At 49.3% G+C, this 21911-nt stretch overlaps 1 protein-coding gene across 1 annotated transcript; it reads left to right on the top strand.

The window, feature by feature from the left end:
• The first annotated feature begins 8590 nt into the window (after positions 1-8590).
• On the top strand, positions 8591-21706 carry SSC4D (scavenger receptor cysteine rich family member with 4 domains). The gene is made up of 12 exons (XM_045819562.1): positions 8591-8688; positions 10227-10371; positions 12380-12576; positions 14275-14310; positions 14556-14861; positions 15577-15654; positions 16446-16760; positions 17863-17940; positions 18522-18596; positions 18712-19023; positions 19910-19987; positions 20678-21706. Exons 3-12 carry the CDS (start codon positions 12411-12413, stop codon positions 20992-20994), a joined length of 1761 nt encoding a protein of 586 aa, XP_045675518.1. The 5' UTR covers positions 8591-8688; positions 10227-10371; positions 12380-12410; the 3' UTR covers positions 20995-21706.
• The last annotated feature ends 205 nt before the right edge of the window (positions 21707-21911 follow it).

The raw sequence follows: 21911 nt of genomic DNA, 5'->3' as shown, positions 1-21911 counted from the left end.
AGTGGGTCTTTAAACAGAGGACTTTCCTGTCTGCCTGTCACTCTGGGAAGACAAAACAGTTGGCATGTGATAGAGAATAAGAATAGCTACAAATTGGGGGGGCAGCAGGAATTCGCCTGACTCACCTATGCTCACGCCACCGATTCTATGCCATTTGTTAGTTTTGTAGCCAGACTTCTGGTGGAGGGACCCCCTTGGACTAAGCTTTGGTAGATATTTTTTTTGTTCAGTGGGTGAGGTGAAGAGAAATTTAGGGGTGTAAAAGGAAAGGGGCCCTGGAGAATATGGGAAACTTTTCACTATTCCATTGCTAAATGTCAAAGAGTATATAAAATTTACAGAGCACCGGACCGACTATGTGACCTTGATGGCAGCTAAGGAAAACACTTATTTTTCAAAGTTCTGCACAGTGTTTTGGCTTTTTATTATAGAGTGTTAAAAACTACCTTAAGAGCCCTGACCAATGCTGCTCAGTTGGTTAGGCATCATCTGCAAAGCAGAAGGTCGCTCGCTGACAGTCAGGGCACAGGCCTGGGCTGTGGGTTGGGTCTCCAGCAGTCAGACGCTTAGGAGAGGCAGCCGATGGATGTCTGTCTGTCGCGCTGATGTTTTTCTCCCTCTTTGTCTCCCTCCCTTCCCCTCTCTCTAAAAACAAATAAATAAAAAATATATTTTTAAAGTTACCTTAAGAAGTAATTTCCAACATAAAATTAAAACCTACCCCCAATCATTGTTAACAGTTTGTGGTGAATCCTTCCAGACATTTTCTTCTAGGCATGTATAATCATTTCAAAACATACTTACTAAGTGCAATGTGGTATCCTGGATTGGATCCTGGAACAGAAAACAAGACAGTGGGAAAACTGGTAGTATCCAAATAAAGTCTGGAGTTTGGTTCATATTAATGTATTAATGTCAGTTTATTGTGGTTATGTAAGATCCTTGTTAACGTTAGGGGAACTTAGGTGAAGAATACATAGGACCTCTTGTACCATTTTGGCAACTTTTCTGTAAACCTAAAATTATTCCAAAAGAAAAGCTTATTTTAAAAACACACTTTAAAATGGGAATCATATTCTATACTGTTATGAAAATTGCTTTTCACATAACAAGATGTGAGGGCATCTTTCATGCTGAAAATAACTTCATTTTTTGATTGTTCTTCCACTTATTTATTATGCATTCATTGGTTGATTTTTGTATATGCCCTGACTGGATATCAAACCCACAAACTTGCTGTATCAGGACTGTGCTCTAACCAACTGAGCTACCTGGCTAGGGCTCCACATCATGTTTTTTTGGTTTTGCTTTTTTCTTGATGGCTGAATAGAATACTATTCTATGGGTGTATCACAATTTATTCAAACAATGCCCTCTTGCTAAACATCTAGACATTTGTCGTATTTCCACTGCAACAAACCAGAATTTCCTTGTATATCTATCTTCCCATGTTTGCACAATATTTCTGCATGATCAATTCTTAGAAGTGGATTTGTAGATCAGAGGTACGTACATTTAAATTTTTCGTAGATGCCACCACTGAACCCATTTTTGTTCCCACCAACCTTATACGGACATGCCTGTCTGCCCCTGAGCCCACCCTGCACACACCTGGCCTTTACACTCCTTCTCCCTGATGTGTGCCCTGATCCAGCAAGTGGGGGATGTTCTGCATATTACATTCCCTGCCCAGCAGGCTGTTGTGTGGAGCACACTCTCAGCCAGCTCTGGGTGGCCATGGGTGGCCACTTCGGGTGTGGCCATGTTGTACACACCAAGATCTAGGTGAAAGGCACTGGTGTGCCTTTCTCAGGGGTCAGGCTGCACAGACTATGTTTCTGAACTAAAAGCAAAAAGCCACTTGAACATCTCCCAAGAGACTGCATGTGTGTGCTTGACTGACAGGCGTTTAGACCACCTACCTGCTCACCTGCTGCAGGCAGGGGGCTGGCGCTGGAGTTCAGGAGCATCGCGCTGTTTGAACAGAACTGTGAGTGTGAAGGAGGACGGGGACTGCTAATCTGGAGAGGGTGGACAGGAGTGGACATTCTGAGGGAGTGACATTTGAGTGAGGTGAGGGAGGGAGTTGTGCAAATATCAGGGGAAAGACAGCTTCAGCCAAGGGAATTGCAAGTGCACAGACCCTGAAGTAGGAGCAGGCTTGTATGTTCAAGGAATGGCCAGGAGGCCAGGGTGGCTGAAGCAGAATGAATGAGAGAGAGAGGGGTGGGAGATGAGCTTAGGGAGGTGGCCAGGGACCAATTCATGAAGGATCTTGTGGGCCTCTAGATCTCATTCTAATGAGAAGCCACTCAAGGATGAGAGCAGGAGGGTCAGAGGATGTGATCTGCCTTTCCAAAGGACACCTGGTCCCTGTGCAGAGCATGTATTTCAAGGGGCAAGCATGGAAGCCAGCTCAATTAGGCCACCTTAGAAATCCAGGCACAACATGGGAGTGGCCCACATTAGAGCAGGTTCTCGACCTCGGCGCTATTAATGTTTTAGGCCAGATAATTCTTCGTCATGGAGGCCTGTCCTGTGCATTGTTGGATGTTCAGTAGCATTTACTCGGTTGTGAAAGTAAATTATCTACCTTCCCTAGCTATGTCAACTAAAAGTGGTTTTAGAAGTTGCCAAATGGGCCTGAGGGGGCAAAATCACCCAAGGTGAGAAATAAGTTACTATATTGTAATGACATGGAGGAGGTAAAAAGAGCTTGGCTCTGGGGATATTTCTTTTTTAAGATTTTATTTATTTTTTATTTTTAGAGAGAAGGGGAGGGAGGGAGAGAGAGAGGGAAAGAATATCGACATGTGAGAGAAACATCAGTCGGTTGGCTCTCCCACGCACCCCAGCTTCGGACCAGGCCTGCAACCCACGTGTGGGCCCAGACTGGGAATCGAACCAGTGCCCTCTTGCTTTGTGGGACAATGCTCTACCTACTGAGCCACACCAGTCAGGGCGGCTCTGGGTATATTTTGAAGGTAGGGCTAAAAATTTGCTGATGAATGTAAGAAAAAGAAGAATAAAAAATGACTTCAATGGATATATAAATGTGGTATATATGTACAATGGAATATTATTCAGCTTTTAAAAGGAAAGAAATTCTGACACATGCTACACTATGGATAAACCTCGAAGACATTAGGCTAAGTGAGAAAAGCCAGTGACAGCAGACAAATACTGTGTGATTCCACCACGAGGCACCTGGAGTGGTCAGATTCATAGAGACGGGGCAGGTTGGTGGTTGCAGGAGGAATGGGTGTAGAGTTTTGGTTCTGCAAGATGAAAACGTTCTGGAGATAGATTGCACAAGAATGTGACTGTTTAACACCACAACTATACACTGAAAAATGATTAAGATGGTAAATTTTATATGTATTTTACAATTAAAAATTAAATTTTAAATTTAAAAAATATTATTTTAGCCCTGGCTGGCGTAGCTCAGTGGATTGAGCACGGGCTGTGAACCAAAGCATTGCAGGTTTGATTCCCAGTCAGGGCACATGCCTGGGTTGCAGGCCACAGCCCCCAGCAACCACATATTGATGTTTCTCTCTCTCTTTCTCCCTCCCCTCCCTCTCTAAAAATAAATAAACAAATTCTTTAAAAAATGTATTGTTTTAAAAAATGAATGCAGTTTCTGGTCCAGGGGGTCTGCTTGATTCTCAGAATGTGGCAGCTGCTTCCAGAAGGTTCCTCTGGCCATTGGTTGCCCAATACAAAAGTACTTTTCCTCGGGATGCTTCTGCTTTGGCAGCTCTTAGGCCTTAGGCTGCTTTTGAACGAAGGTGCTGGACAAATATAATGGTCCCCTGGTTCTGGTCATACAAAACTTTCCTTCAACCCCAGTGCTTCACCAAATATGCTCCCTACAGTTGCCTGTGGAAAGATCAAAGGATGAAGCTTGAATGACTCTAAGGGGAAATATTTGGCACATCTCTTCTATCCTCTGGATTTCACTTTTGTTTTTTCTGTGGAAACTGCATTTTGTGGCAGCACAAATGCCTTTCACAACCAGGAGCTTCACTGGATTCCACTTGGCCATCTTGCCTAGAGAGGCACACCTAGAAAGAATGGTGATTGGCGCACTCTGGTCAGATTTAACGCAACAAATTTCCGGAGAATGGGGAGAGCTGTTAGAAGTGAATTAGGGCCCCTCCCTAGCTTTGGCGCTGTGAGCAGGATCTTCACAGCTGGTAAAGGCCTTCACTGGCTAGCTGAGAAACTGCTTTTCCTGCCTGGGAAAACTGCTTTCCCTCGAGGACTGGGGCAGACGAAGGGATCTGGGGACATCTGACTGAGCCGTCATAAAGAAAGGTGAAAGAGGCAGCCCCATAGATGGACAAGCCTTGCCATCCCTTTTAACCAGGAGACCAGGTGAACGTCAAGGTCTCTAGAAGAAAACATGCACTGTCACCTGAATGGGAAGGACCTTATGAAGTGCTGCTGACCACCTCACTACCATCAAAATGGAAGAAAAATCCAGCTAGGTTCATGCAAGCCATGCCAAAATAGACCCAAATCACGGTCACATTCAAGACAACTGGGAGGAAGTCCCAACAGGTGACCTTAAACTAAAGTTTTCCAGGGCAAAATCACAGACCCCAGAAGCAGACGGCACCACAAATAAGACAGGTTTCTCTTTGCAGGCAAGAAGAGGCTGGAAAGAAGTATTCAAAACACGAAAGGCAAGAACCTTCATCCAAGATTACTTTATCCAACAAAGCTATCATTTAGAATGGGAGATAAGATAAAGTTTTTCCCAGATAAGGCAAAGTTAAAGGAGTTCATCATCACTAAACCCTTATTATTATATGAAATGTTAAAGGGACTTATCTAAGAAAAAGATGATCAAAACTATGAAGAGTAAAATGACAGCAAACTCACAACTATCAACAACCAAACCTAAAAAAAAAACAGAAAAACAAAAACAAAGCAAACAACTAAAACAGGAACAGAATCACAGAAATGGAGATCACATGGAGGGTTATCAGTGAGCAGGGGGAATGGGGGGAAGGTACAGAGAACAAGTAGCATAAATGGTGGGTACAAATAGACAGGGGGAGGGTAAGAATAGTATGGGAAATGTAGAAGCCAAAGAACTTATATGTAGGACCCATGGACATGAACTAAGGTGAGGAAATGCTGGTGGGAGGGTGGTGCAAGGTGGAGGGGAATAAAAGGGAGGAAAAAAATGGGACAACTGTAATAGCATAATCAATAAACTATATTTTAAAAAATTAGGTTTCCCAAGATCACAGATCAAGAAACTTTGCTTCCACTTATCCTCACTCCCTCTTGACACCTCCCTTATGTATATTCACGAAAACTCTGCCTTTTTATCAATAATTTTCTACATGTTAATCACAAAAAAAGAAGTGCATTAGGAGGGCTTTTCATAAATGACCTAAACGGAATCATCAAAGCATTTGAGTGTCTCTGCCCTCCCAGGAAGCTGAAGAGTAGGAGAGGCACCCCACTTGGGAAAGGCATCCCGGAATGTGGAGGCCCAGTGAAATCCCCTCACACACTGCACGGCAGATTTGCTTACACGCCAACCCAGCCCAGGTGCTTCCAAAGCACCTTTGAGAAGGTAAAGTGGTGAACTGACCGCTGGGCACCTGCAGTTTCTCATACTAGGAAGAACCACTTGTCTGAATCAATTTTTTCACTCCGCAGATGATTTAGAGAAACGCAAACATTTTTTGCTTATATTTTTAACGATTAATCTGTTTTGTTCTTGTAAATAAGCTCAGGTTTTTTAAAAAAAATAGTTTTATTTTGAAATGATTATAGGTTTGCAGGAAGTTGCAAAGAAATATACAGGGAAGTCCCATGCACCCTCCATCTGGAGTCCCCCAGTGGATGGTTACATCTCACATAATGACAGTACAATATCAGACCCGGCAGTGGGATGTGTATACAATGTGTGTGTGTGTGGTTCTGTAATGTTATCATACATGTGGATTCCTGTAACCATCATGGCAATCAGGATACGGAACCATTCTGGCATCATGAGGCTCTCTCTTGTGATAACCCTTAACAGTTACAGCCTCTCCTCCCCAGTCCCAAACCCTGGACGTGACTGTTTTCCATATCTATAATTCTGTCATTTTGAAAATATGGTATAAATAGAATCATACAGTGTGGAATCTTTTAAGCAGCTTGTTTTACACAGCGTAATGACTTTGAGAGCCATCCAAGGTGTTGCCTATACCGATAGTTTGTTCCTTTGTATTGTTGAGAATTATTCCATGGACTGGCCATACCATAGTTTGTAATTATGTACCTGTTGTAGGGTATTTAGGTGGTTTTCAGGGTTTTGGTCTTTTTTTTTTTAGATTTTATTTATTTATTTTAGACAGAGGGAAAGACAGGGAGAAAGAGAGGGAGAGAAACATCAATGTGTGGTTGCCTCTCACGCGCCCCCTACTGGGGACCTGGCCCACAACCCAGGCATGTGTCCTGACTGGGAATTGAACCAGCAACTCTTTGGTTTGCAGGCCTATGCTCATTCCACTGAATCACACCAGCCAGGGCTGGTTTTCAGGTTTTGACTATTACACATAAAGCTGCTACGACATTCTTATACAGGTTTTTGTGTGGACACAAGTTATCCTCTCTCTCTCTGAAACAAATGCCCAGGAGTACATCTGCTGGGTTGTATAAGTGTATGTTTAGTTTTTCTAAAAACTGCCCAACTGTTTCCCAGAGTGACTGAACTATTTTTACATTCCCTCAAGCAATGTATCCAGTATTTTCCACATTCTTGTTAGCATTTGGTACTTTCACTATTTTTATTTTAACCATTCTGATAGGTGTGTGGTGTTATCTCATTGAGGTCTTAAATTACATCTCCCTAGTGGCCAGAGTGCTGTTGAATATCTTTTCATGTGTTCATTTGCCATCTGTATACAGCCTTTGGTGAAATCTCTTTTTATGGCTTGGCTGTTGCCTAACTGGAGTGTTTGCTTTTTTAATGTTGACTTTTGAGAGTTCTTTATATATTCTCGATAGGAGTATATTAACTCATACATGTGGTATACATGCAGTGGAATGTTACTGAGCTATAAAAAGGAACAAAGTGCTGATGCATGCTATAGCATGGATGAATCTTGAAAACTATGCAAAGTTAAACAGATCAATATTCCTCTGTCTCTCTCTAAAATCAATCAATAAATTTTTTTAAAAAACAAGAAGAGACACCAAAGAGTATCCTCCTCATCCCCATGCGAGGACACAGTGAGGAGGTGGCTGACTATAAGCCAGGAAGAGGGTCCTCACCAGGAACCAAACACTTCCAGAACCTTCATGTTGGATTGTAAAGCTTCCAGAGCTGTGAGAAAATGACTTTTTGTTGTCTAAGCTACACAGCCTATGGTATTTTGATGGGGCAGCCCCATCTGACTGATGCAGTGGCTAAAATCAAACTTGACGGCAGAGGCCTGAGCAGCCCACTTGGACCATCGAAGGAAGCCCTGTGTTAAGAATGGCAGAGCAACCCTGGCTGGCATAGCTCAGTGGATTGAGAGCAGACTGTGAACCAAAGTGTTGCAGGTTCAATTCCCAGTCAGAGTACATGCCTGGGTTGCAGGCCATGACCCCCAACAACCACACATTGATGTTTCTCTCTCTCTCTATCTCCTTCCCCTCCCTCTCTAAAAATAAATAAAATCTAAAAAAAAAAAAAAAAAGAATGGAGCAACAAGAGAGAAGGAATTTGGATCCTTCACAATCATGAGGTCTACATCTCCTACCAGGATTTGTAAGTAAGAGAGAAAAATAAATTTGGGTATCGTTTAGGCCTTTATTTTCTGTCAGGTTATACCAATTTTCAGCAAATACTCATTTTCTCTCCTCCTCCCCTTTATGGAAGGGGTGTATTTCCCCTGCCCCACTGACAGAACACAGGCTTGGCCATGGGACTTGCTTCACACAATGAAACAAGGGCAGAAGAGATGTGTATCATGCCAAAGCAGAGGCTGAGGTGTGCTTGCGCGACCTGGCTTGGTCTCTGGGTTCCTGCCTCCTCCGCAGGAAGAGCATGCCCTCAGCGACCACTGTTCCTTTCCTGGGCCCTAGAATGAGGGGCTAATGGAGCGGACCCGAACCCAACTCACAGCCCGAGACAGAGTCATCACAACCAACATGCAGAACCATGAGAGGAAAGTGATTGCTGCTTTCAGCCAGTGATTTTCAACTTTTGTCATCTCACAGCACACACAAAGTAGTTACTAAAATTCTGTGGCACCCCCAAAATATATTTTTTGCCAATCTGACGAAAAATAGATATAATTCTGATTTATTCACACTGGACACAACCATTGTTGTGTTGGATGTTGTCATTTTTTAGTCTGACAATCTAAGGAAAAGAGGCCAGTTCCCCTGACTAGTCAGAAATTGCATGTTTTAAAAATTCTTGTGGCACACCAGCTGAAAAAAAATCACTGCTTTAACCCCCTGCAATTTAGAGGTTGTTTGTTTTGCAGGTATCACAGCCAAAAACTGATGACTACAAGTTCTCTCTGTTACCGTATCAGAGCTCATATTCCAACTGAAACAAGGAATGAAAATAGTTCCTTGAACCTTGTGACAAGAAGGTCACTGGTGACCTCAGGAAGAGCTGCCTCCATTGAGTGGTGAGGACAGAAGGCAGACCGGAGCACGCTGAGCAGTGAGTGGGAGGTAAGGAAACAGAGGTGCAGGTGCAGAGAGCTCTTCGGAGAAGTTTGGCTGTGATGGGGAGGAGAGAGGTGGGTGCTCACAGGAGGAGGGGGTGTGGAGTCCAGGGGTGGCCTTGCAGGTTCGCTGCACAGACCTGCCCTGGAGGAAGAACTCGTTGATGAACTCTGTGGAATTCAGTCAGCTGACAGCCTCCAGTCTAGCACCCTCTGACGTACTGCGGCATTTGGCCAAGGCCACACCCTCCTCAGACATCTCCCAGCCAGTGACAGAGCATGACAGGGATACCAGCACCTGGCCATTTCTACCCTGAAGACCCAACTGACACAGGGTGAAAGGGTTTTCCATTAGTCACTTTTAATGATAGAGAGCAGAGTATGCTTAGAAGCTCAAAGCCAAGAGGCCAGTTGGGAAAGAGCCGCTGACTAGGGAAGTGAAAAGGCACCCAGATGGAGAGAGGGAGGTCCCCGAGAAGGCAGAAGGAGATGGGGTCTGGACTGAGGGGGAGTGGATCCTCAGGCCAGAGGAGGAAAGGAGAGGCAGGGGGAAAAGAGGGAGGGGGGCGGGATGATGGCAGACCTCCCATCAGAGTTTTCTCTTTCCAAAAAGCAGGAAGCAAGATGAGGTGTGAGAGACAGGAAACTAAGTCCCACGAGGTGCATGGCTGTGTCTCCATTCTCCACTCTTGGTCTCGGTCTTCCCACCTGCACCATAAACAGCTTCAGCTAGACCCCTGGCCCCCAAACATGTCTGAGCATCAGAGGCTTTTCAGAAACGCACTTTGAGGGGGAACCCATCCCTGAACTGCTGGATCAGAATCTCTGGGGCAGTAGTGGTGGGGACAATAACCTATATATATTTTTTAAAGTGTCCCTGGGGGTGATGGGATGCATGGTCAGGTTTGAGAACCACCCTACGGGGTCTCTGGCTCTGTGGTTCCAGCCGGAAGGTGCAGAATTCCAGCACAGAATTTTATTGAAGCTATAAACTATAGAATAAGTCTCATGCCACTTCCTGTCACCTATAACCACCAAAGTCCAAAAGGTACCAGGACTCAAGAGGAGCCACGATAAGGCAAAATCATCAGCAAAATCAGAGGCCCCAACTACATGCGAAGCCCACCACTCTGGCTCCTGTGACCACATTTCCAAACCCCTGGTGGGACGTGGGTCAGGGCATGGTCAAAGGGACTCCTCAGGCAACAGGACTAAGGGGTTGAATTGGGGCCATCACAGGAGATCAGGGATGCTTGGCTGCCCTGCAGAGGGGTGGAGACCTATCCAGGCCTTTCTGAAACCTGAGTCCTGGAATGGCGGGGAGGAAGGGGGAGGAGGGGCTGCTTGGCCCTGAGAGTCCAAACTGGCCCCCCTACCCTTATAGCTCCTCCTCTGCCTGGGTGCCCTTTCTCTGGGGCTGCTCCAGACTGTGCAGCCTGCCTCCACTCTCCCTGTGCATCCCTCTGCCCCTAAGGTCGGGTGGGGACAGGCTGGGGCCACCAGCCAGCTCCATGGACAGAGATTTTGCTTCTGCTCACCTTCCAGCTTTGGAAAGAAAAAAAGGAAGATCTGTGTTGATTTGCATTTGGGAGATCCTACCCCCTCCTAAACTTCTGGGGGCAGAAAAAGTGATTTGACCTTGGATTGACTGTTGAAGAAGGGACAGAAAGAGCCCAGAACATTCCCCCAGGTATGAATCCTTCACTTTTGCTGGTGTGTGTGTATGTGTGTGCTATGTTTTCCACTGGTCAGATGTGAGGTTGTCTTTGACGATCTCCCAGGCCCCTTTGGACCTCTTCGTTCCACGATTCTGCAGCACTAAACTTCATCTAGTCATTCAGTAAACATTTCCTGAGTACCCACCCAGGCCAGGTGGTACTATCGACTAAAATCCAGTCCCTGCCATCAAGCAATCTAGATGGGGAGATAGTGACAGTAATAATAGCTACCACACTAACAGTGGGGCAGTAGGCTAAACTAGGCTAACCTTTTTATAAACTTTAGCTTATTTAACCTAGCAACAACTGTTAGAGGTAAGTGTATCACTAACCCCATTTGCAGATGAGGACGGGAAGGCTAACGCAGCAAGGTAAGTTACACAGCTAGTGGTTGGTGGAGCTGATGCTTCTAACCATTGTGTTCTGCTGCCTCCTCCCCCCCCCCCCGCCGTCCCCACTAAAAGGGACAGTTCAGGGCAAAAGGCACACTAATGAAGGGCAGGGAGGGAGTAGGAGTGTTTTTGAAAGCCAAGTTCAAAGAGGGCAAGGAACAGTTAAGCCTTGCTTTGACCAATTTTCCCAGGGAGTGGAGCAGGAGCAGGCTTGGAACCAAGTTTGGAGCTGGAGGCAGGCAGGCTCCAAGAGGCACACTGGGGTCTCTTGGGTCAGCTGGGACTTGAAGTCAGTAGGAACCAGGACCAAGGGTCTTATCCCTCACCCCTGGGCTGGGGTGACAGGAGATACAGTGGGGAGACTTGAAGATTCCCAGCCACGTTCCCTGGAAGCTGGTGTCCCCATACTCACATAGTAAGGGCTGACCTGACCTGTAGGCCAGTGTCCCAGCAGCCTGAGAGTTTTGGTGGCCCAGGAGAAGTGGGGGCAGGCCCAGATCACTAGGGACCCCCTCAGCAAAGATTGGACCCTGGCTCCCCCCCCTCACATCTCTCAACTCCCATCTCCCAGCTGTCTCCAGGCCCAGCAAAGGGAAGACAAAAGCTGATTATTCCACTGGGGGCTGTCCTGGGCCCCATGAATGGGGTATTGAAAACCCCATGCCCACATCCAGATAGGTTTTCATCCTCTCCCCAACCAGACTCTTTGTATGCCAGGGCTGAGGCACAGCCAGGGAGAGATGGGGTGGGGAGCGCTGCAAGGAGCACCATGTCCCTGCAATCTCAATATATCCCGAACAGAACCACCCCCTATGCCAGCAAAGCCCCCTGCCCCATTTAGTCTGTGAGGGCAGGGGGCATGGGCATGCTTCTGTGTGCTGGTAACACAGTGTGAATATGCACTGAGTTCTACACTTAAGATTTAAGTACTTTTTTATTTGTATATCTCAGTCCAAAATTTAACAACAAGATCCTCAAGGGCTTCCCATCCCCAAAAGGCAGAGCATCCCAAATGGCATTTACTCTCCCAGACCTTCACCATCTTTGCATATTTGTGAGTCACAGGAACTATATTTCCTTGATGTTTTTTCTTTAATTGACTCATTTCTTCTGATTTAAATTCACTTTAAAGAGTAACTTTATATTGTTTCTAATAAATGGAAAACCAGAATTCTTTGCCATAAATAGGAGGCATTGAAAAAAAAGCAATGAAAATAAAACAATAAATATTCATCTTTCACCCCCTAAATGTATGTGGGTTGCACCAGGGGCACCAACACCACTCTCTGGGATGTGCTTTCCCAGACGATAAACTCAGTGCTGGGCCCAGCTGCGTGGCCTGTCTGGGTTTGGGCCCAGACAACTCTCCGACCTCATCTCCCACCATCCGCCCTCACAGGCTCTCTGCTCCAGCCTGACCGAACTCCTCATTAGCTTCCATCTGCGCTCCCTTCCTTCTCATCTCCCAGCTGTTGCTCCTGCTGCCTCCACTCAGAATGCCAAACCCAAGTGGAAATGTCACTTTGCCAACTGAAGCTCTCACTGGGCCCTTCCAGCTGCAAGAAGTGACTTGGGTTTTTCATTCCAGATGTTTCTGCTGTGACTTCTCCCCCAGCTCCATGATGGAACCATCAGAAAGGCCACTGACTGGCTGGACGCACCAGGAAGTGGAAATTCGAATTGGTCCCCAATCAGATCCGAGCAGGGGGTGGAGGCCTGGAGACAGGAGTGTGGCCCTTGCACCCATCCCCCCAGCCCTATCCTTCCTTCTCCTCTTGCCACTGGGTGAGTGCCAGTCCCCTAACCCCCAACCATTTCCCTTTCTGGCTCTACTTTCCCAGCTCTAAAATTACGGTGGGAGGTGGTTTCTAAGTGAGGTGGTTTCCAACATTTTTTCCAGCTCTGACATTTGTCCAGGGTTGATGATAGCTAAGCATCTGAGCTGAGGAAATGGAGCGCTCAGTGCTAGATATGAGGGATCAGTGTACACAGAGTTCAGGCAGTTAAGGGACATTGGAAACAGAGAAGGAGGGAAAGGAGGTGGGCTCACCTATGGCTGTTGGAAAGGCAGCTAATAGAATAGATGGAATCAAATGACCTAGGGACTATCCTAACTTAAAAAAGAAGAAACCAAGTCTCAGTTTCTTCATCTGTAAAATGGGTTCCTTAGTACATGTCTCAGAGAATTGTTGTGAGATTCTCTAAGATGATATACGTGAAAGTGTCTACACAATACTCTGCACAAGTGGGCTATCATGGAGTTTTCATTGTCTGTGCTGGGCCGGTGTCCTTGTTTCCTCCCCACCTCCCAGGCAATGTATACTCAGAATTGTATGGTGAAGAAGAGTGTGGCTATTTCAGTTGGAATACCAGTTCTACCCTTTGTTGTGTGACCTTGAGCAAGTTGCCTAACCTCACTAAACCTGAAGTTTCCCCATCTGCAAAATCCTACCTATCTTATAAGTTGTTCTAACAGTTAAGTGACAGGTGGCAAACACAAGGCCCATGGGCCAAATCTGGCCTTCCACCTTGTTTTATCCGGCCTGGTACCTTGTTTCTAGCCGGTGGCAGTGCCGAGCTCTCACTTAATTGTTAAGGAGTAGTTACATTTATACAGTTTTAAAATTACATTCGGCCCTTTGAAGGCAACCATGAGGTTGATGTGGCCCCCAGTGAACATGAATTTGACACCCCTGGATTAAGTGAACCAGGCCACATAAAGCAGTGAGCACAGTGCCTGGCATGTACATACATAAGAGCTAAGCAGAAGGACTTATCTAGGTAAAGCTTTTGGGAAATCATTATGAATCCCAAAACTAGTTTGCACACTTAAGGCAGAGCTACTGAGCACCTGCTGAGTAACAGGCCCTGGGCAGAGGGCTCTGGGAGACACCGAGGTGAGGTAGGCATGGCCACGTCTCCAGGCAGACGGCCCTGAAAGGCATGTGTATGGTGCCCAGGATTCAGAGGGAGCAGAGAGCACTTTCAGCTGAGCTCCCCAGGAAGGTTTTATGGAGGAGGGGGCTCCACGTAGGGTCTTGAAGGCTCTAACGGGCTGCGATGAGCAGGATTGGCCAGAACTGTGCAAGCAGAGGAGACTGCATGGTAAAGTCCAGCAGACAAGATTGATGGTATATTAAGAAGTAAGGGAAGCTGGTCAGGAGATACTAGAAGGCTTTGTAGAGAAAGCTCAAGGGCTGGGACTCCTATAAGAAGTGGGGAGTCTTTGAGAAATTTAGCAGTGGAGTGGGGTAGACTCTGTCTTAGGCAGATCTCTCTGGGGTGGCCTGTGGACCAATAGGAGAGGGGTGAAGCAAGGAGACTAACTGGGACCTTCAGGGGACTGAGGAGACTGGGAAAGCGGGGGTAGTGAAGAGGAGGGAGTGACGGTTAGGACCTTGGTGGGAGGGGAGGCTGTGTCCCCAGCGCCAGGCAGCAAAGGGAGGGGGGAGAGGGGCCAATGCTCTCCTCACTCTGTTTCAGCCAGTGCCCTACAGCCCACCCCACTGCCCTTTCCAGGTAGGTGCCCCTGCTCCTTCTTCCCCCACCCCTGTCCTGACCCCAGGTACTCAGGTGCTCAGAAAGAAGACCTCCATTATTTTAGATGCCCCAAAGGGATTGCGCCAGTCTCCCCATTTCATAGGAAGGGAGAAATTAGACCTAGGAGGGACAGTTCCCAAGCCTCCCATAACTTCATGGAAAGATGGGCATCCTGGAGGTTGGACCCAGGGACCCCCCTGGTGCCAGCTCAACCCTCTCCACAGAACTGAGGCTGGTGGGGGGTCCAAGCCGCTGCCGGGGTCGCCTGGAGGTCCTGCATGGTGGCTCCTGGGGCAGCGTCTGTGACGACGATTGGGACGTGGTAGACGCCAATGTGGTATGTCGTCAGCTGGGCTGCGGCCTGGCGCTGCCTGTGCCGCGGCCCCTTGCCTTTGGCCAGGGCCGAGGCCCCATCCTGCTGGACAATGTGGACTGCAGGGGACAGGAAGCTGCTCTGAGCGAGTGTGGCAGCCGAGGCTGGGGAGTCCACAACTGCTTTCACTACGAGGATGTGGCTGTCCTGTGCAATGGTGAGCAGACCCCTGTGACCTAGGAGGGCAGACAGACTCTGTCAGGCAGCAGGGCTGAAGGCCAGATAAACGAAGGGACTTCCCAGCAGTAACACTGTTCCATGTAGAAGGCCAAGCCAGTGGCTGCATTGCATGGTGCTGGGGAGGAGCCCCAGGCTGGCTATCAGAAGCACTGGGCCCCAGTGGTGCTTCTGGCTCATTATGTGACCTTGGTCAAAACCCAGCATCACTCCTTCCATGTTGGGTTCTGGCTGTTCCAGCAAAGCCCCCTTCTCATTTTTAAAACCAAATGATCGGGGTCAACACTAGCTGTAGGTCCACTTGGCATAGAGTTGCAGCAGAAATCTCTGAGAGGAGAGGAAATCTTTGATCTTGAGAGCAGTGGTTTTAATTTTCAAGAAAATCCCCCAGATGGCTCTGATGGTGGCCCTGTCCCAGAGTTTCTGATTCTGCAGATCTGCAGGGGTGGGACCTGAAAATTCACCTTTCTCTAGCGATGTAATGCTGCTTTAAGAACTAAAAGAGCTCCTCTAGAACTACTGCTTTCTGGATGCAGAGGGCCCTTTCACCTCTTGTACCCCTGGCTTTGACCCTATGTGTGGCCAGAGACCCTGGGCACAGGTACCTTAGGGGTCCAGGCCCTGTCACTCATATACTTGTGAGTGCAAAGATGAAAACCAGAAAGGTCCATTTGTTGTCCTCCCTTCCTTTCCAGAGTTCTTGCCCTCGCAGCGCCCAACAAAGAAAGTGTTAACCACTACGGTGCCCCCTACAACTCCCAGGAATGGGAATGGTAAGTAAGGGCAATGTCCGTGCCCACCTGGGTCTCAGGAGAGGGACCCAGAGAATAATCTCTGATATCTGCCCTAAGACAGAAAGAGAGGGATTACTGATGGTTGAGTTTGGTCATCACCCCTCCCCACCATGCCCCTTGTACCTCCTCAAGCAGCTCACCTGGATAGGGAAAGAGGATTCATTCCTGTGGAATGATTAAAAACAGTCAGCACCAGGTTGGAGAAAGTGAGAGAGGTGAGCACTGGATCTTAATCTGATGGGAAAGTCAGATATGCACAGCAATGCTGATAATAATGTAGAACAAGAAAATGAGAAGTGACCCCAAAAGGAACAGATAAACAGGCCAGGAAGTCCAGAAGAGGAAGAGGGTCCAATCCATCACAGATCAGGCAGGGCTTGCTGGAAGAGTCCTTGGTTCTTCACCTGGGAAGGTGAGCAGCTTTCACTACATTCTTAAATGAGGAAGCAGCACAACCTGGTCGCTTAGGAGAGTGTGGACAAGGGCAGGGAGGGTTGCTTTTAGGCAGGAAGTGACAGTCAAAGCCAATCTGTCCTCTAGTCCCACAAACCACCCAAATCAGGAATGTGAGGAGACAGTGCCTTGGGGGTTAGTTAGGAGCTCCTCCAGGGTTTTAGGTCCTGGGGCACCAAGCACTGTGGGTATGTGGGTATGGAGTGGGCCAGGGGTGGGCCTAGGGCATTATAGAAATGCATTGGATTAGGAGAGGATGGAAGGCAGAGCCCAGTGGGATTTGCTCCTTGCCCCCTCCCCTGTCCCGCCCTCACCAGGTGAGGGCAGTGTGCGCCTGGTTGGGGGCGCGGGCCCGTGTCAGGGCCGAGTGGAGATCCTGCATAGCGGCCTGTGGGGCACCGTGTGCGACGATGACTGGGGACTGCCAGATGCTACCGTGGTCTGCCGTCAGTTGGGCTGCGGGGAGGCGCTGGCCGCCACCACTAACGCCTTCTTCGGCTATGGCACGGGACACATCATGCTAGACAACGTGCACTGTGAAGGCGGCGAGCCCCGCCTGGCCGCCTGCCTGAGCCTGGGCTGGGGTGTGCACAACTGTGGCCACCACGAGGACGCTGGAGTGCTTTGCGCAGGTGCGGGCTCCGGAATCGGGGCGGGGCCGGTGGGAGGGACCAAGCTGTGTTCTGATGGAGGCGGAGCCTGTGTGGGGCTGGGGTGGGGAGGGCATTGGTGGTTGCCTGGGTGTTTCCCGGAGTAATCCAGGAAGGCCCCGAAATTACTTTTAGTGTCTCAGTACTGCTCTAGAAGTGCCTCAGAAAACCCCAGTGCTCTTTGTGGTGAGCTCCACAGCTGTATAATACTACAATATTGCTCTACTAATACTCCAGAATTACAGCAGTACCCCAAGAATGCCTGCGTTCTCGCAGGCATGGAGTTCTCGAGCATGTTTTAAGTACTCTTCATGGAATATTTCAGAGTAATAGAACTCTAAAATCACCTCAGAAATACTCCATTGTAGCCCAAGTATGTCTCTAGAAGTAGCTAGCACAGCCCTCTTTACTCCTGATGCTCTTTATTTTCCCCCACCTTGCCTCTGCCCATTTTGAGAGGTTTTCTGAGCAAATACGAATAGTAGGGCCAATAATGGCACTTCACAGGTGGATTCCACTCTACAAGATATAAAATGCTTACCCATGCCTCACAGCAAACCAGGGGCCATCATTTCCAGGTTATAGACGATCAAGTTGGGGCTCAGTGAGGCAGAGCCATACCCATGGCCACGCAGTGAGCCCTGTCAGAGTCACAGCTGACCTTGCTGCATGGTCTCAGGCGTGCCCCCGCCCTCTCTAGTCCTATTTTATCTGTAGGATGGGGATAATAAGTCTTGTTCTGCAAGACTTTCAGGACTGTGGTTGGCCCTCCCCTGTGGATAAGACTTATCATCCTATTCTGGACACACATGGGATTTCTGAGAACATGGGAGAGAAAGGAAAGCATGTCTTTGAAAGTTCTGTATAAACTGTGATGTGAACACCTGTAATTCACAACATGTGAATTACAACCACTGTCAAAGTGGGGCAGACCTCCTGGACCTCAGCTGGGGCTAAGCTCCCAGCTCTAGAAGTGAAATCTGTTGTCTTCTTCAGAGAAACCCCTCCGTCTTCCTGACAGCCCAAGGCTGACCAGAAACCAGAACCTTGGCTTCTGACCCGGCTCCCTTCTCTTCTCTTCTAGTTTTAGGCCCCCCAACTATCACAGCACTGCCACCCTCAGCCACAAGAGAGGACTGGGCCTGGCGCACAGAGCCAGAGGGTAAGGAGCCCAGCCCCAGCCTGCTAGCCTTCAGGCTAGAATGGTAGAGGCAAGGTGGGAAGGGCTGGGGATTGAGAAGGCTATTTGGATCCATAGGAAGGGGACCCTGACTAGAAGGCCAGAGCTCTTGGCTGGATGGTAGAGATGGGTGAGAGAGCAGAGGAGCAGATAGAGCAAGGGTGAAATCCAGACCTTTGAAAAGTTCAGTAAGGTGGGAAAAGGTGGTAAGAGGTTTCTTCAAAGCTCTCAAGTAAAATTTGGGTTAGTGCCGAGGTTGGGAATTGAGAGGCATTGTGCGAGGGTTCAGATAAAGGCAGAATGAAGAAATATATTTTAAAATTAGGGCTGAAACTATCATCAGGGTTGAAATTAGGACAATGCCTGGAAGTAGGGTTTGGTTCATTCCAGGCAAATTTCCTGACTGAGGACCCACCAATCAACATGGTGACTCCAGAGTTGAGGCCCCGAGTATGGGGTACATGTGTGGTACAGTTGGGAGATCTCAGTAGGAGACCTGGTGCCTGCTGTAGGCCAGGAGGCCTCCCCTTCAAATACTCTATCTAGACGCCCGGTCTCCGCAGCTACAAGACTTGGTGCCCTCCCTTCCAGAGAGACAGCACTGTTCACCACTGCCTCCTGGGCCGCGGGGAAGAAAAGTAAGTGGCAGAGCAGGGATTCCATGGTGGGTGGGAAAGAAGGGGGCTGGGGTACCACCCCGGAGCAGGTGGCTCCAGCTCAGCCCCTCTGTCCGCGGGCCTGTGCGCCCTGCAGGCGGGCAGCTGCGGCTGGTGGGCGGCCCCGGGCCTTGCCGCGGCCGTGTGGAGGTTATGTACGCCGGGGGCTGGGGCACCGTGTGCGATGATGACTGGGATTTCGCGGATGCGCGCGTGGCCTGCCGCGAAGCGGGATGCGGTCCTGCGCTGGGCGCCACGGGCCTCGGACACTTCGGCTACGGCCGCGGCCCAGTGCTGCTGGACAACGTGGGCTGCACGGGCACGGAAGCCCGCCTGAGCGACTGCTTCCACCTGGGTTGGGGTCAGCACAACTGTGGCCACCACGAGGATGCGGGAGCGCTCTGCTCAGGTGAGGGCGCCGCGGGACCACGCACGGGGCGAACTACCGAGCGGGCCAGGAAGCGCAGCAAGGGCGGGGCGGCACGCAAGCACCCGCTGCAGCTGCAGCGTGGGCGTGTGAGGCTGCTTACGAAGCTCTGGGCGGGGCAAAGCAGGATCTGAGAAATAAGCGAGGCTGCACGTAGGCACGCACTGCGGCATGGGCGGGGTGGGACCTGTCGAGTAATGGGAGGGGCTGCGCGTGAGGTCTCTGCGGTTCTGCCACGTGGGCGGGACCGGAGAGGATGCGCTCTCCGCAGAGAGGCGGAGCCGTTCCTCAACTCTCTCGGCCGTGGCGCGGCATGGGCGGGGCAGGAAGGGAGCGCCCTCGGTTTGAGGGTGTGGAACCCGGTCTGGGGAGGTTGTGCGTCCTGCAGCAGTGAAGGGCGGGGCATGATTTGAGAGACCAGAGACCAGGGATAAATTCTGAAAGTCTATATATAAAGGGCGGGGCCGGGGTGCTATTGCTCTGCTGAGTTAAGGACCCGAAAAGCTCTAATAAACGGACAGTTGATCAGCTTTTGGGAACTGTAGGAAAAATAAATGGAAAGGAGTGTTTGTAGAGTGTTATACATTTTAAAATGCTTGATGTAGGAATTGATATCTTCACCCTGGTTTGGTGCCCCAGGCCTAGTAGCCTTGGCCACAAAGGGTAGGCTACAAAGGATTCTGCTTTGGTCCTTGGTGAAAGAAACACAATCACCATTTCTGATCCAAGGAGCAGTTATCCTTTAGGGCCCTGTGAAGTCCTTTATCCATAAATCAGGCTTCCCTTGCAAGGGCAGGTGGTGACCTGGCCTCACGAAACATGTTCCTCAATGTTACAGCCGCCTCTTTTTCTGTCTTTGCTGATCCAGGCCCAGAGGAGCTAGGTCTACAAGTCCAGCAGGATGGTTCTGAGACCACCCGAGTTCCCACTCCTCGGCCCAGGGACGGTAGGTGCCCACAACCCCTAAGAGGGAGGTGAAGGCATCAGGATAGTAAGAACCAGAATCAGGGGAAGTCACAGCCTGGGTTTATATAGCTCAGCAGATTTGTACCATGTCCTGGAACATTTGTCCTTTTGTGCTAGTCCCAAGTCTCATTAATAGAGAGATGATGTCCAGAAAGAGGGAGGTGGGTTTTAAGCTAGAGGAATCTAGAAATTTCTAGAAATGGGATCAAAATGAGGGCCCTGTGAAGTCCTTTATCCCTAAATCAGGCTTCCCTTAGGAAAGAAATGAGGGATTTCTTTCCTAAGGAGAGAAATGAAAGAATTCACTCTTTAGCTGGGGGAGCCAGGGAGTGAGAGGAGGCAATGATGACTTCAGAGGATACAATCACAGTCTCCAGAGAGTAGCCCTAGGGCTGAGGTACTGGGAGGACTAAGGAGAGAGCAGACATGGAACCTAACATGCTCAGAGCACCCTGCAAAGGCTTATACATATCCTTACATGTGGAGACTGAGTCTGGACTGATGTGCACCCTATTTAAATCTCATTTGTCTGCCCTGGTCTGATGGCTGCCAGGGAAGTGCTGTGTCTCAGACCAATACCCTTTGCTTCCTCTACCCCTCCTCTGGCCTTGCTTAGGAGTGGCCTGGCACAGGCCAGCACCTTCCAAATCTCAGCCTTGTCCCCCTACAGGGCACCTACGTCTGGCCAATGGAGCCCACCGATGTGAGGGGCGTGTAGAGCTCTTCCTAGGACAGCGGTGGGGCACTGTTTGTGATGATGCTTGGGACCTGCGGGCAGCTGGTGTCCTGTGCCACCAGCTGGGCTGTGGCCAGGCTCTGGCAGCTCTTGGAGAGGCCCACTTTGGCCCAGGCCGAGGCCCTATCCTCCTGGACAATGTCAAGTGCCGTGGAGATGAGAGTGCCCTTCTGCTCTGCTCTCATATCCGCTGGGATGCCCACAACTGTGACCACAGTGAGGATGCCAGTGTCCTGTGCCGGCCATTGTGACCCAGCCCACTCTGCAGACCATTTTTTCTGGAAACCTACTGTGGCCTGCCCCTCTGCCTCCAGGAAGCCTTCCTCTTGTGTCAACTGCAGTTCACTCAGCCCTTCCCTCCCCTTGCCTGGGTAAGAGCCTGCCCTGAAGGTGTGGTCCTGCACGGGGCTGCCGAGCTCTATCCCATGAGCTTATTATGTGACCTCACCTGCTATCAACTGTTGTGGGCCCAGTTCAATGAAAGCTCCCATGTTCTGCTCAGCCAAAACAGAAAATTGGGGGTAGGGAATGACTTCTAACTCTCTTCTTTGGTGGGGCTCCAGTTATAACACCCCTGATCCTGCCTTCCTGGAACCCACTCCATGAGGTTCACGGCCTCTCTGAAATGGGGTACCTCCCTTCCCCCACCCATCTTGGGATCCCGAAGGCAGGGAATCCCAAGACGGAAAGCAGGAGAGGCCTGCAGCTTTTACCTTAGCCTGCCTGGGGCTGTAGAGGAACCTGGGTCGTTGCCCTAGCCTGCTCTGTAAGGGCCCGGACTCAGATGGTGCTCGGCTGGACAAGGGGACTGGAGGGGCCAAAGCGGGACAGTGGCCCCTCCCTGCAGCTGGAACCAGCATCTCTGACTTTTGCTGCTTCCACCACAGAGCCTCCACTTGTAAAAGCAAAGAACCGTGGAGGCCTATAGCCACCCGTTCATAGGTGCCAAGTCAATAAAACATTGTCCCCCCGTCTTTTAACTGAGGTCAGTGTTTGGACACAAGTGCATTGTTTGTGGCAGCAGGAGAGACTCTGGTGAGGACTCTCTGAAGCCTTGAGGTTGGAGGGCGGTTCAACAACAACGTCAGAGAGTTCTCTGAAGGCCCATCACATCCTGGAAATGCTGACTCACAGTGTCAGGCCTGGAAAGGCTCTAGAGGGTTTCCTA

This window comes from Phyllostomus hastatus, unplaced genomic scaffold, assembly GCF_019186645.2.
Source record: "Phyllostomus hastatus isolate PE091 unplaced genomic scaffold, TTU_PhHast_1.1 phas_scaffold_385, whole genome shotgun sequence".
Taxonomy (NCBI): Eukaryota; Metazoa; Chordata; class Mammalia; order Chiroptera; family Phyllostomidae; genus Phyllostomus; species Phyllostomus hastatus.
Note: the sequence above shows the minus strand (reverse complement) of the source record. Positions and strands in the feature narration are given on the sequence as shown.

Bases quoted from the DNA above. Each gene is read 5' to 3' on its own strand.
- SSC4D (XM_045819562.1), top strand. From the start codon at position 12,411: ATGATGGAACCATCAGAAAGGCCACTGACTGGCTGGACGCACCAGGAA. The intron at 15,655-16,445 runs GTAAGTAAGGGC...CGCCCTCACCAG, and splicing joins AACTCCCAGGAATGGGAATG to GTGAGGGCAGTGTGCGCCTG. The intron at 16,761-17,862 runs GTGCGGGCTCCG...CTTCTCTTCTAG, and splicing joins CGCTGGAGTGCTTTGCGCAG to TTTTAGGCCCCCCAACTATC.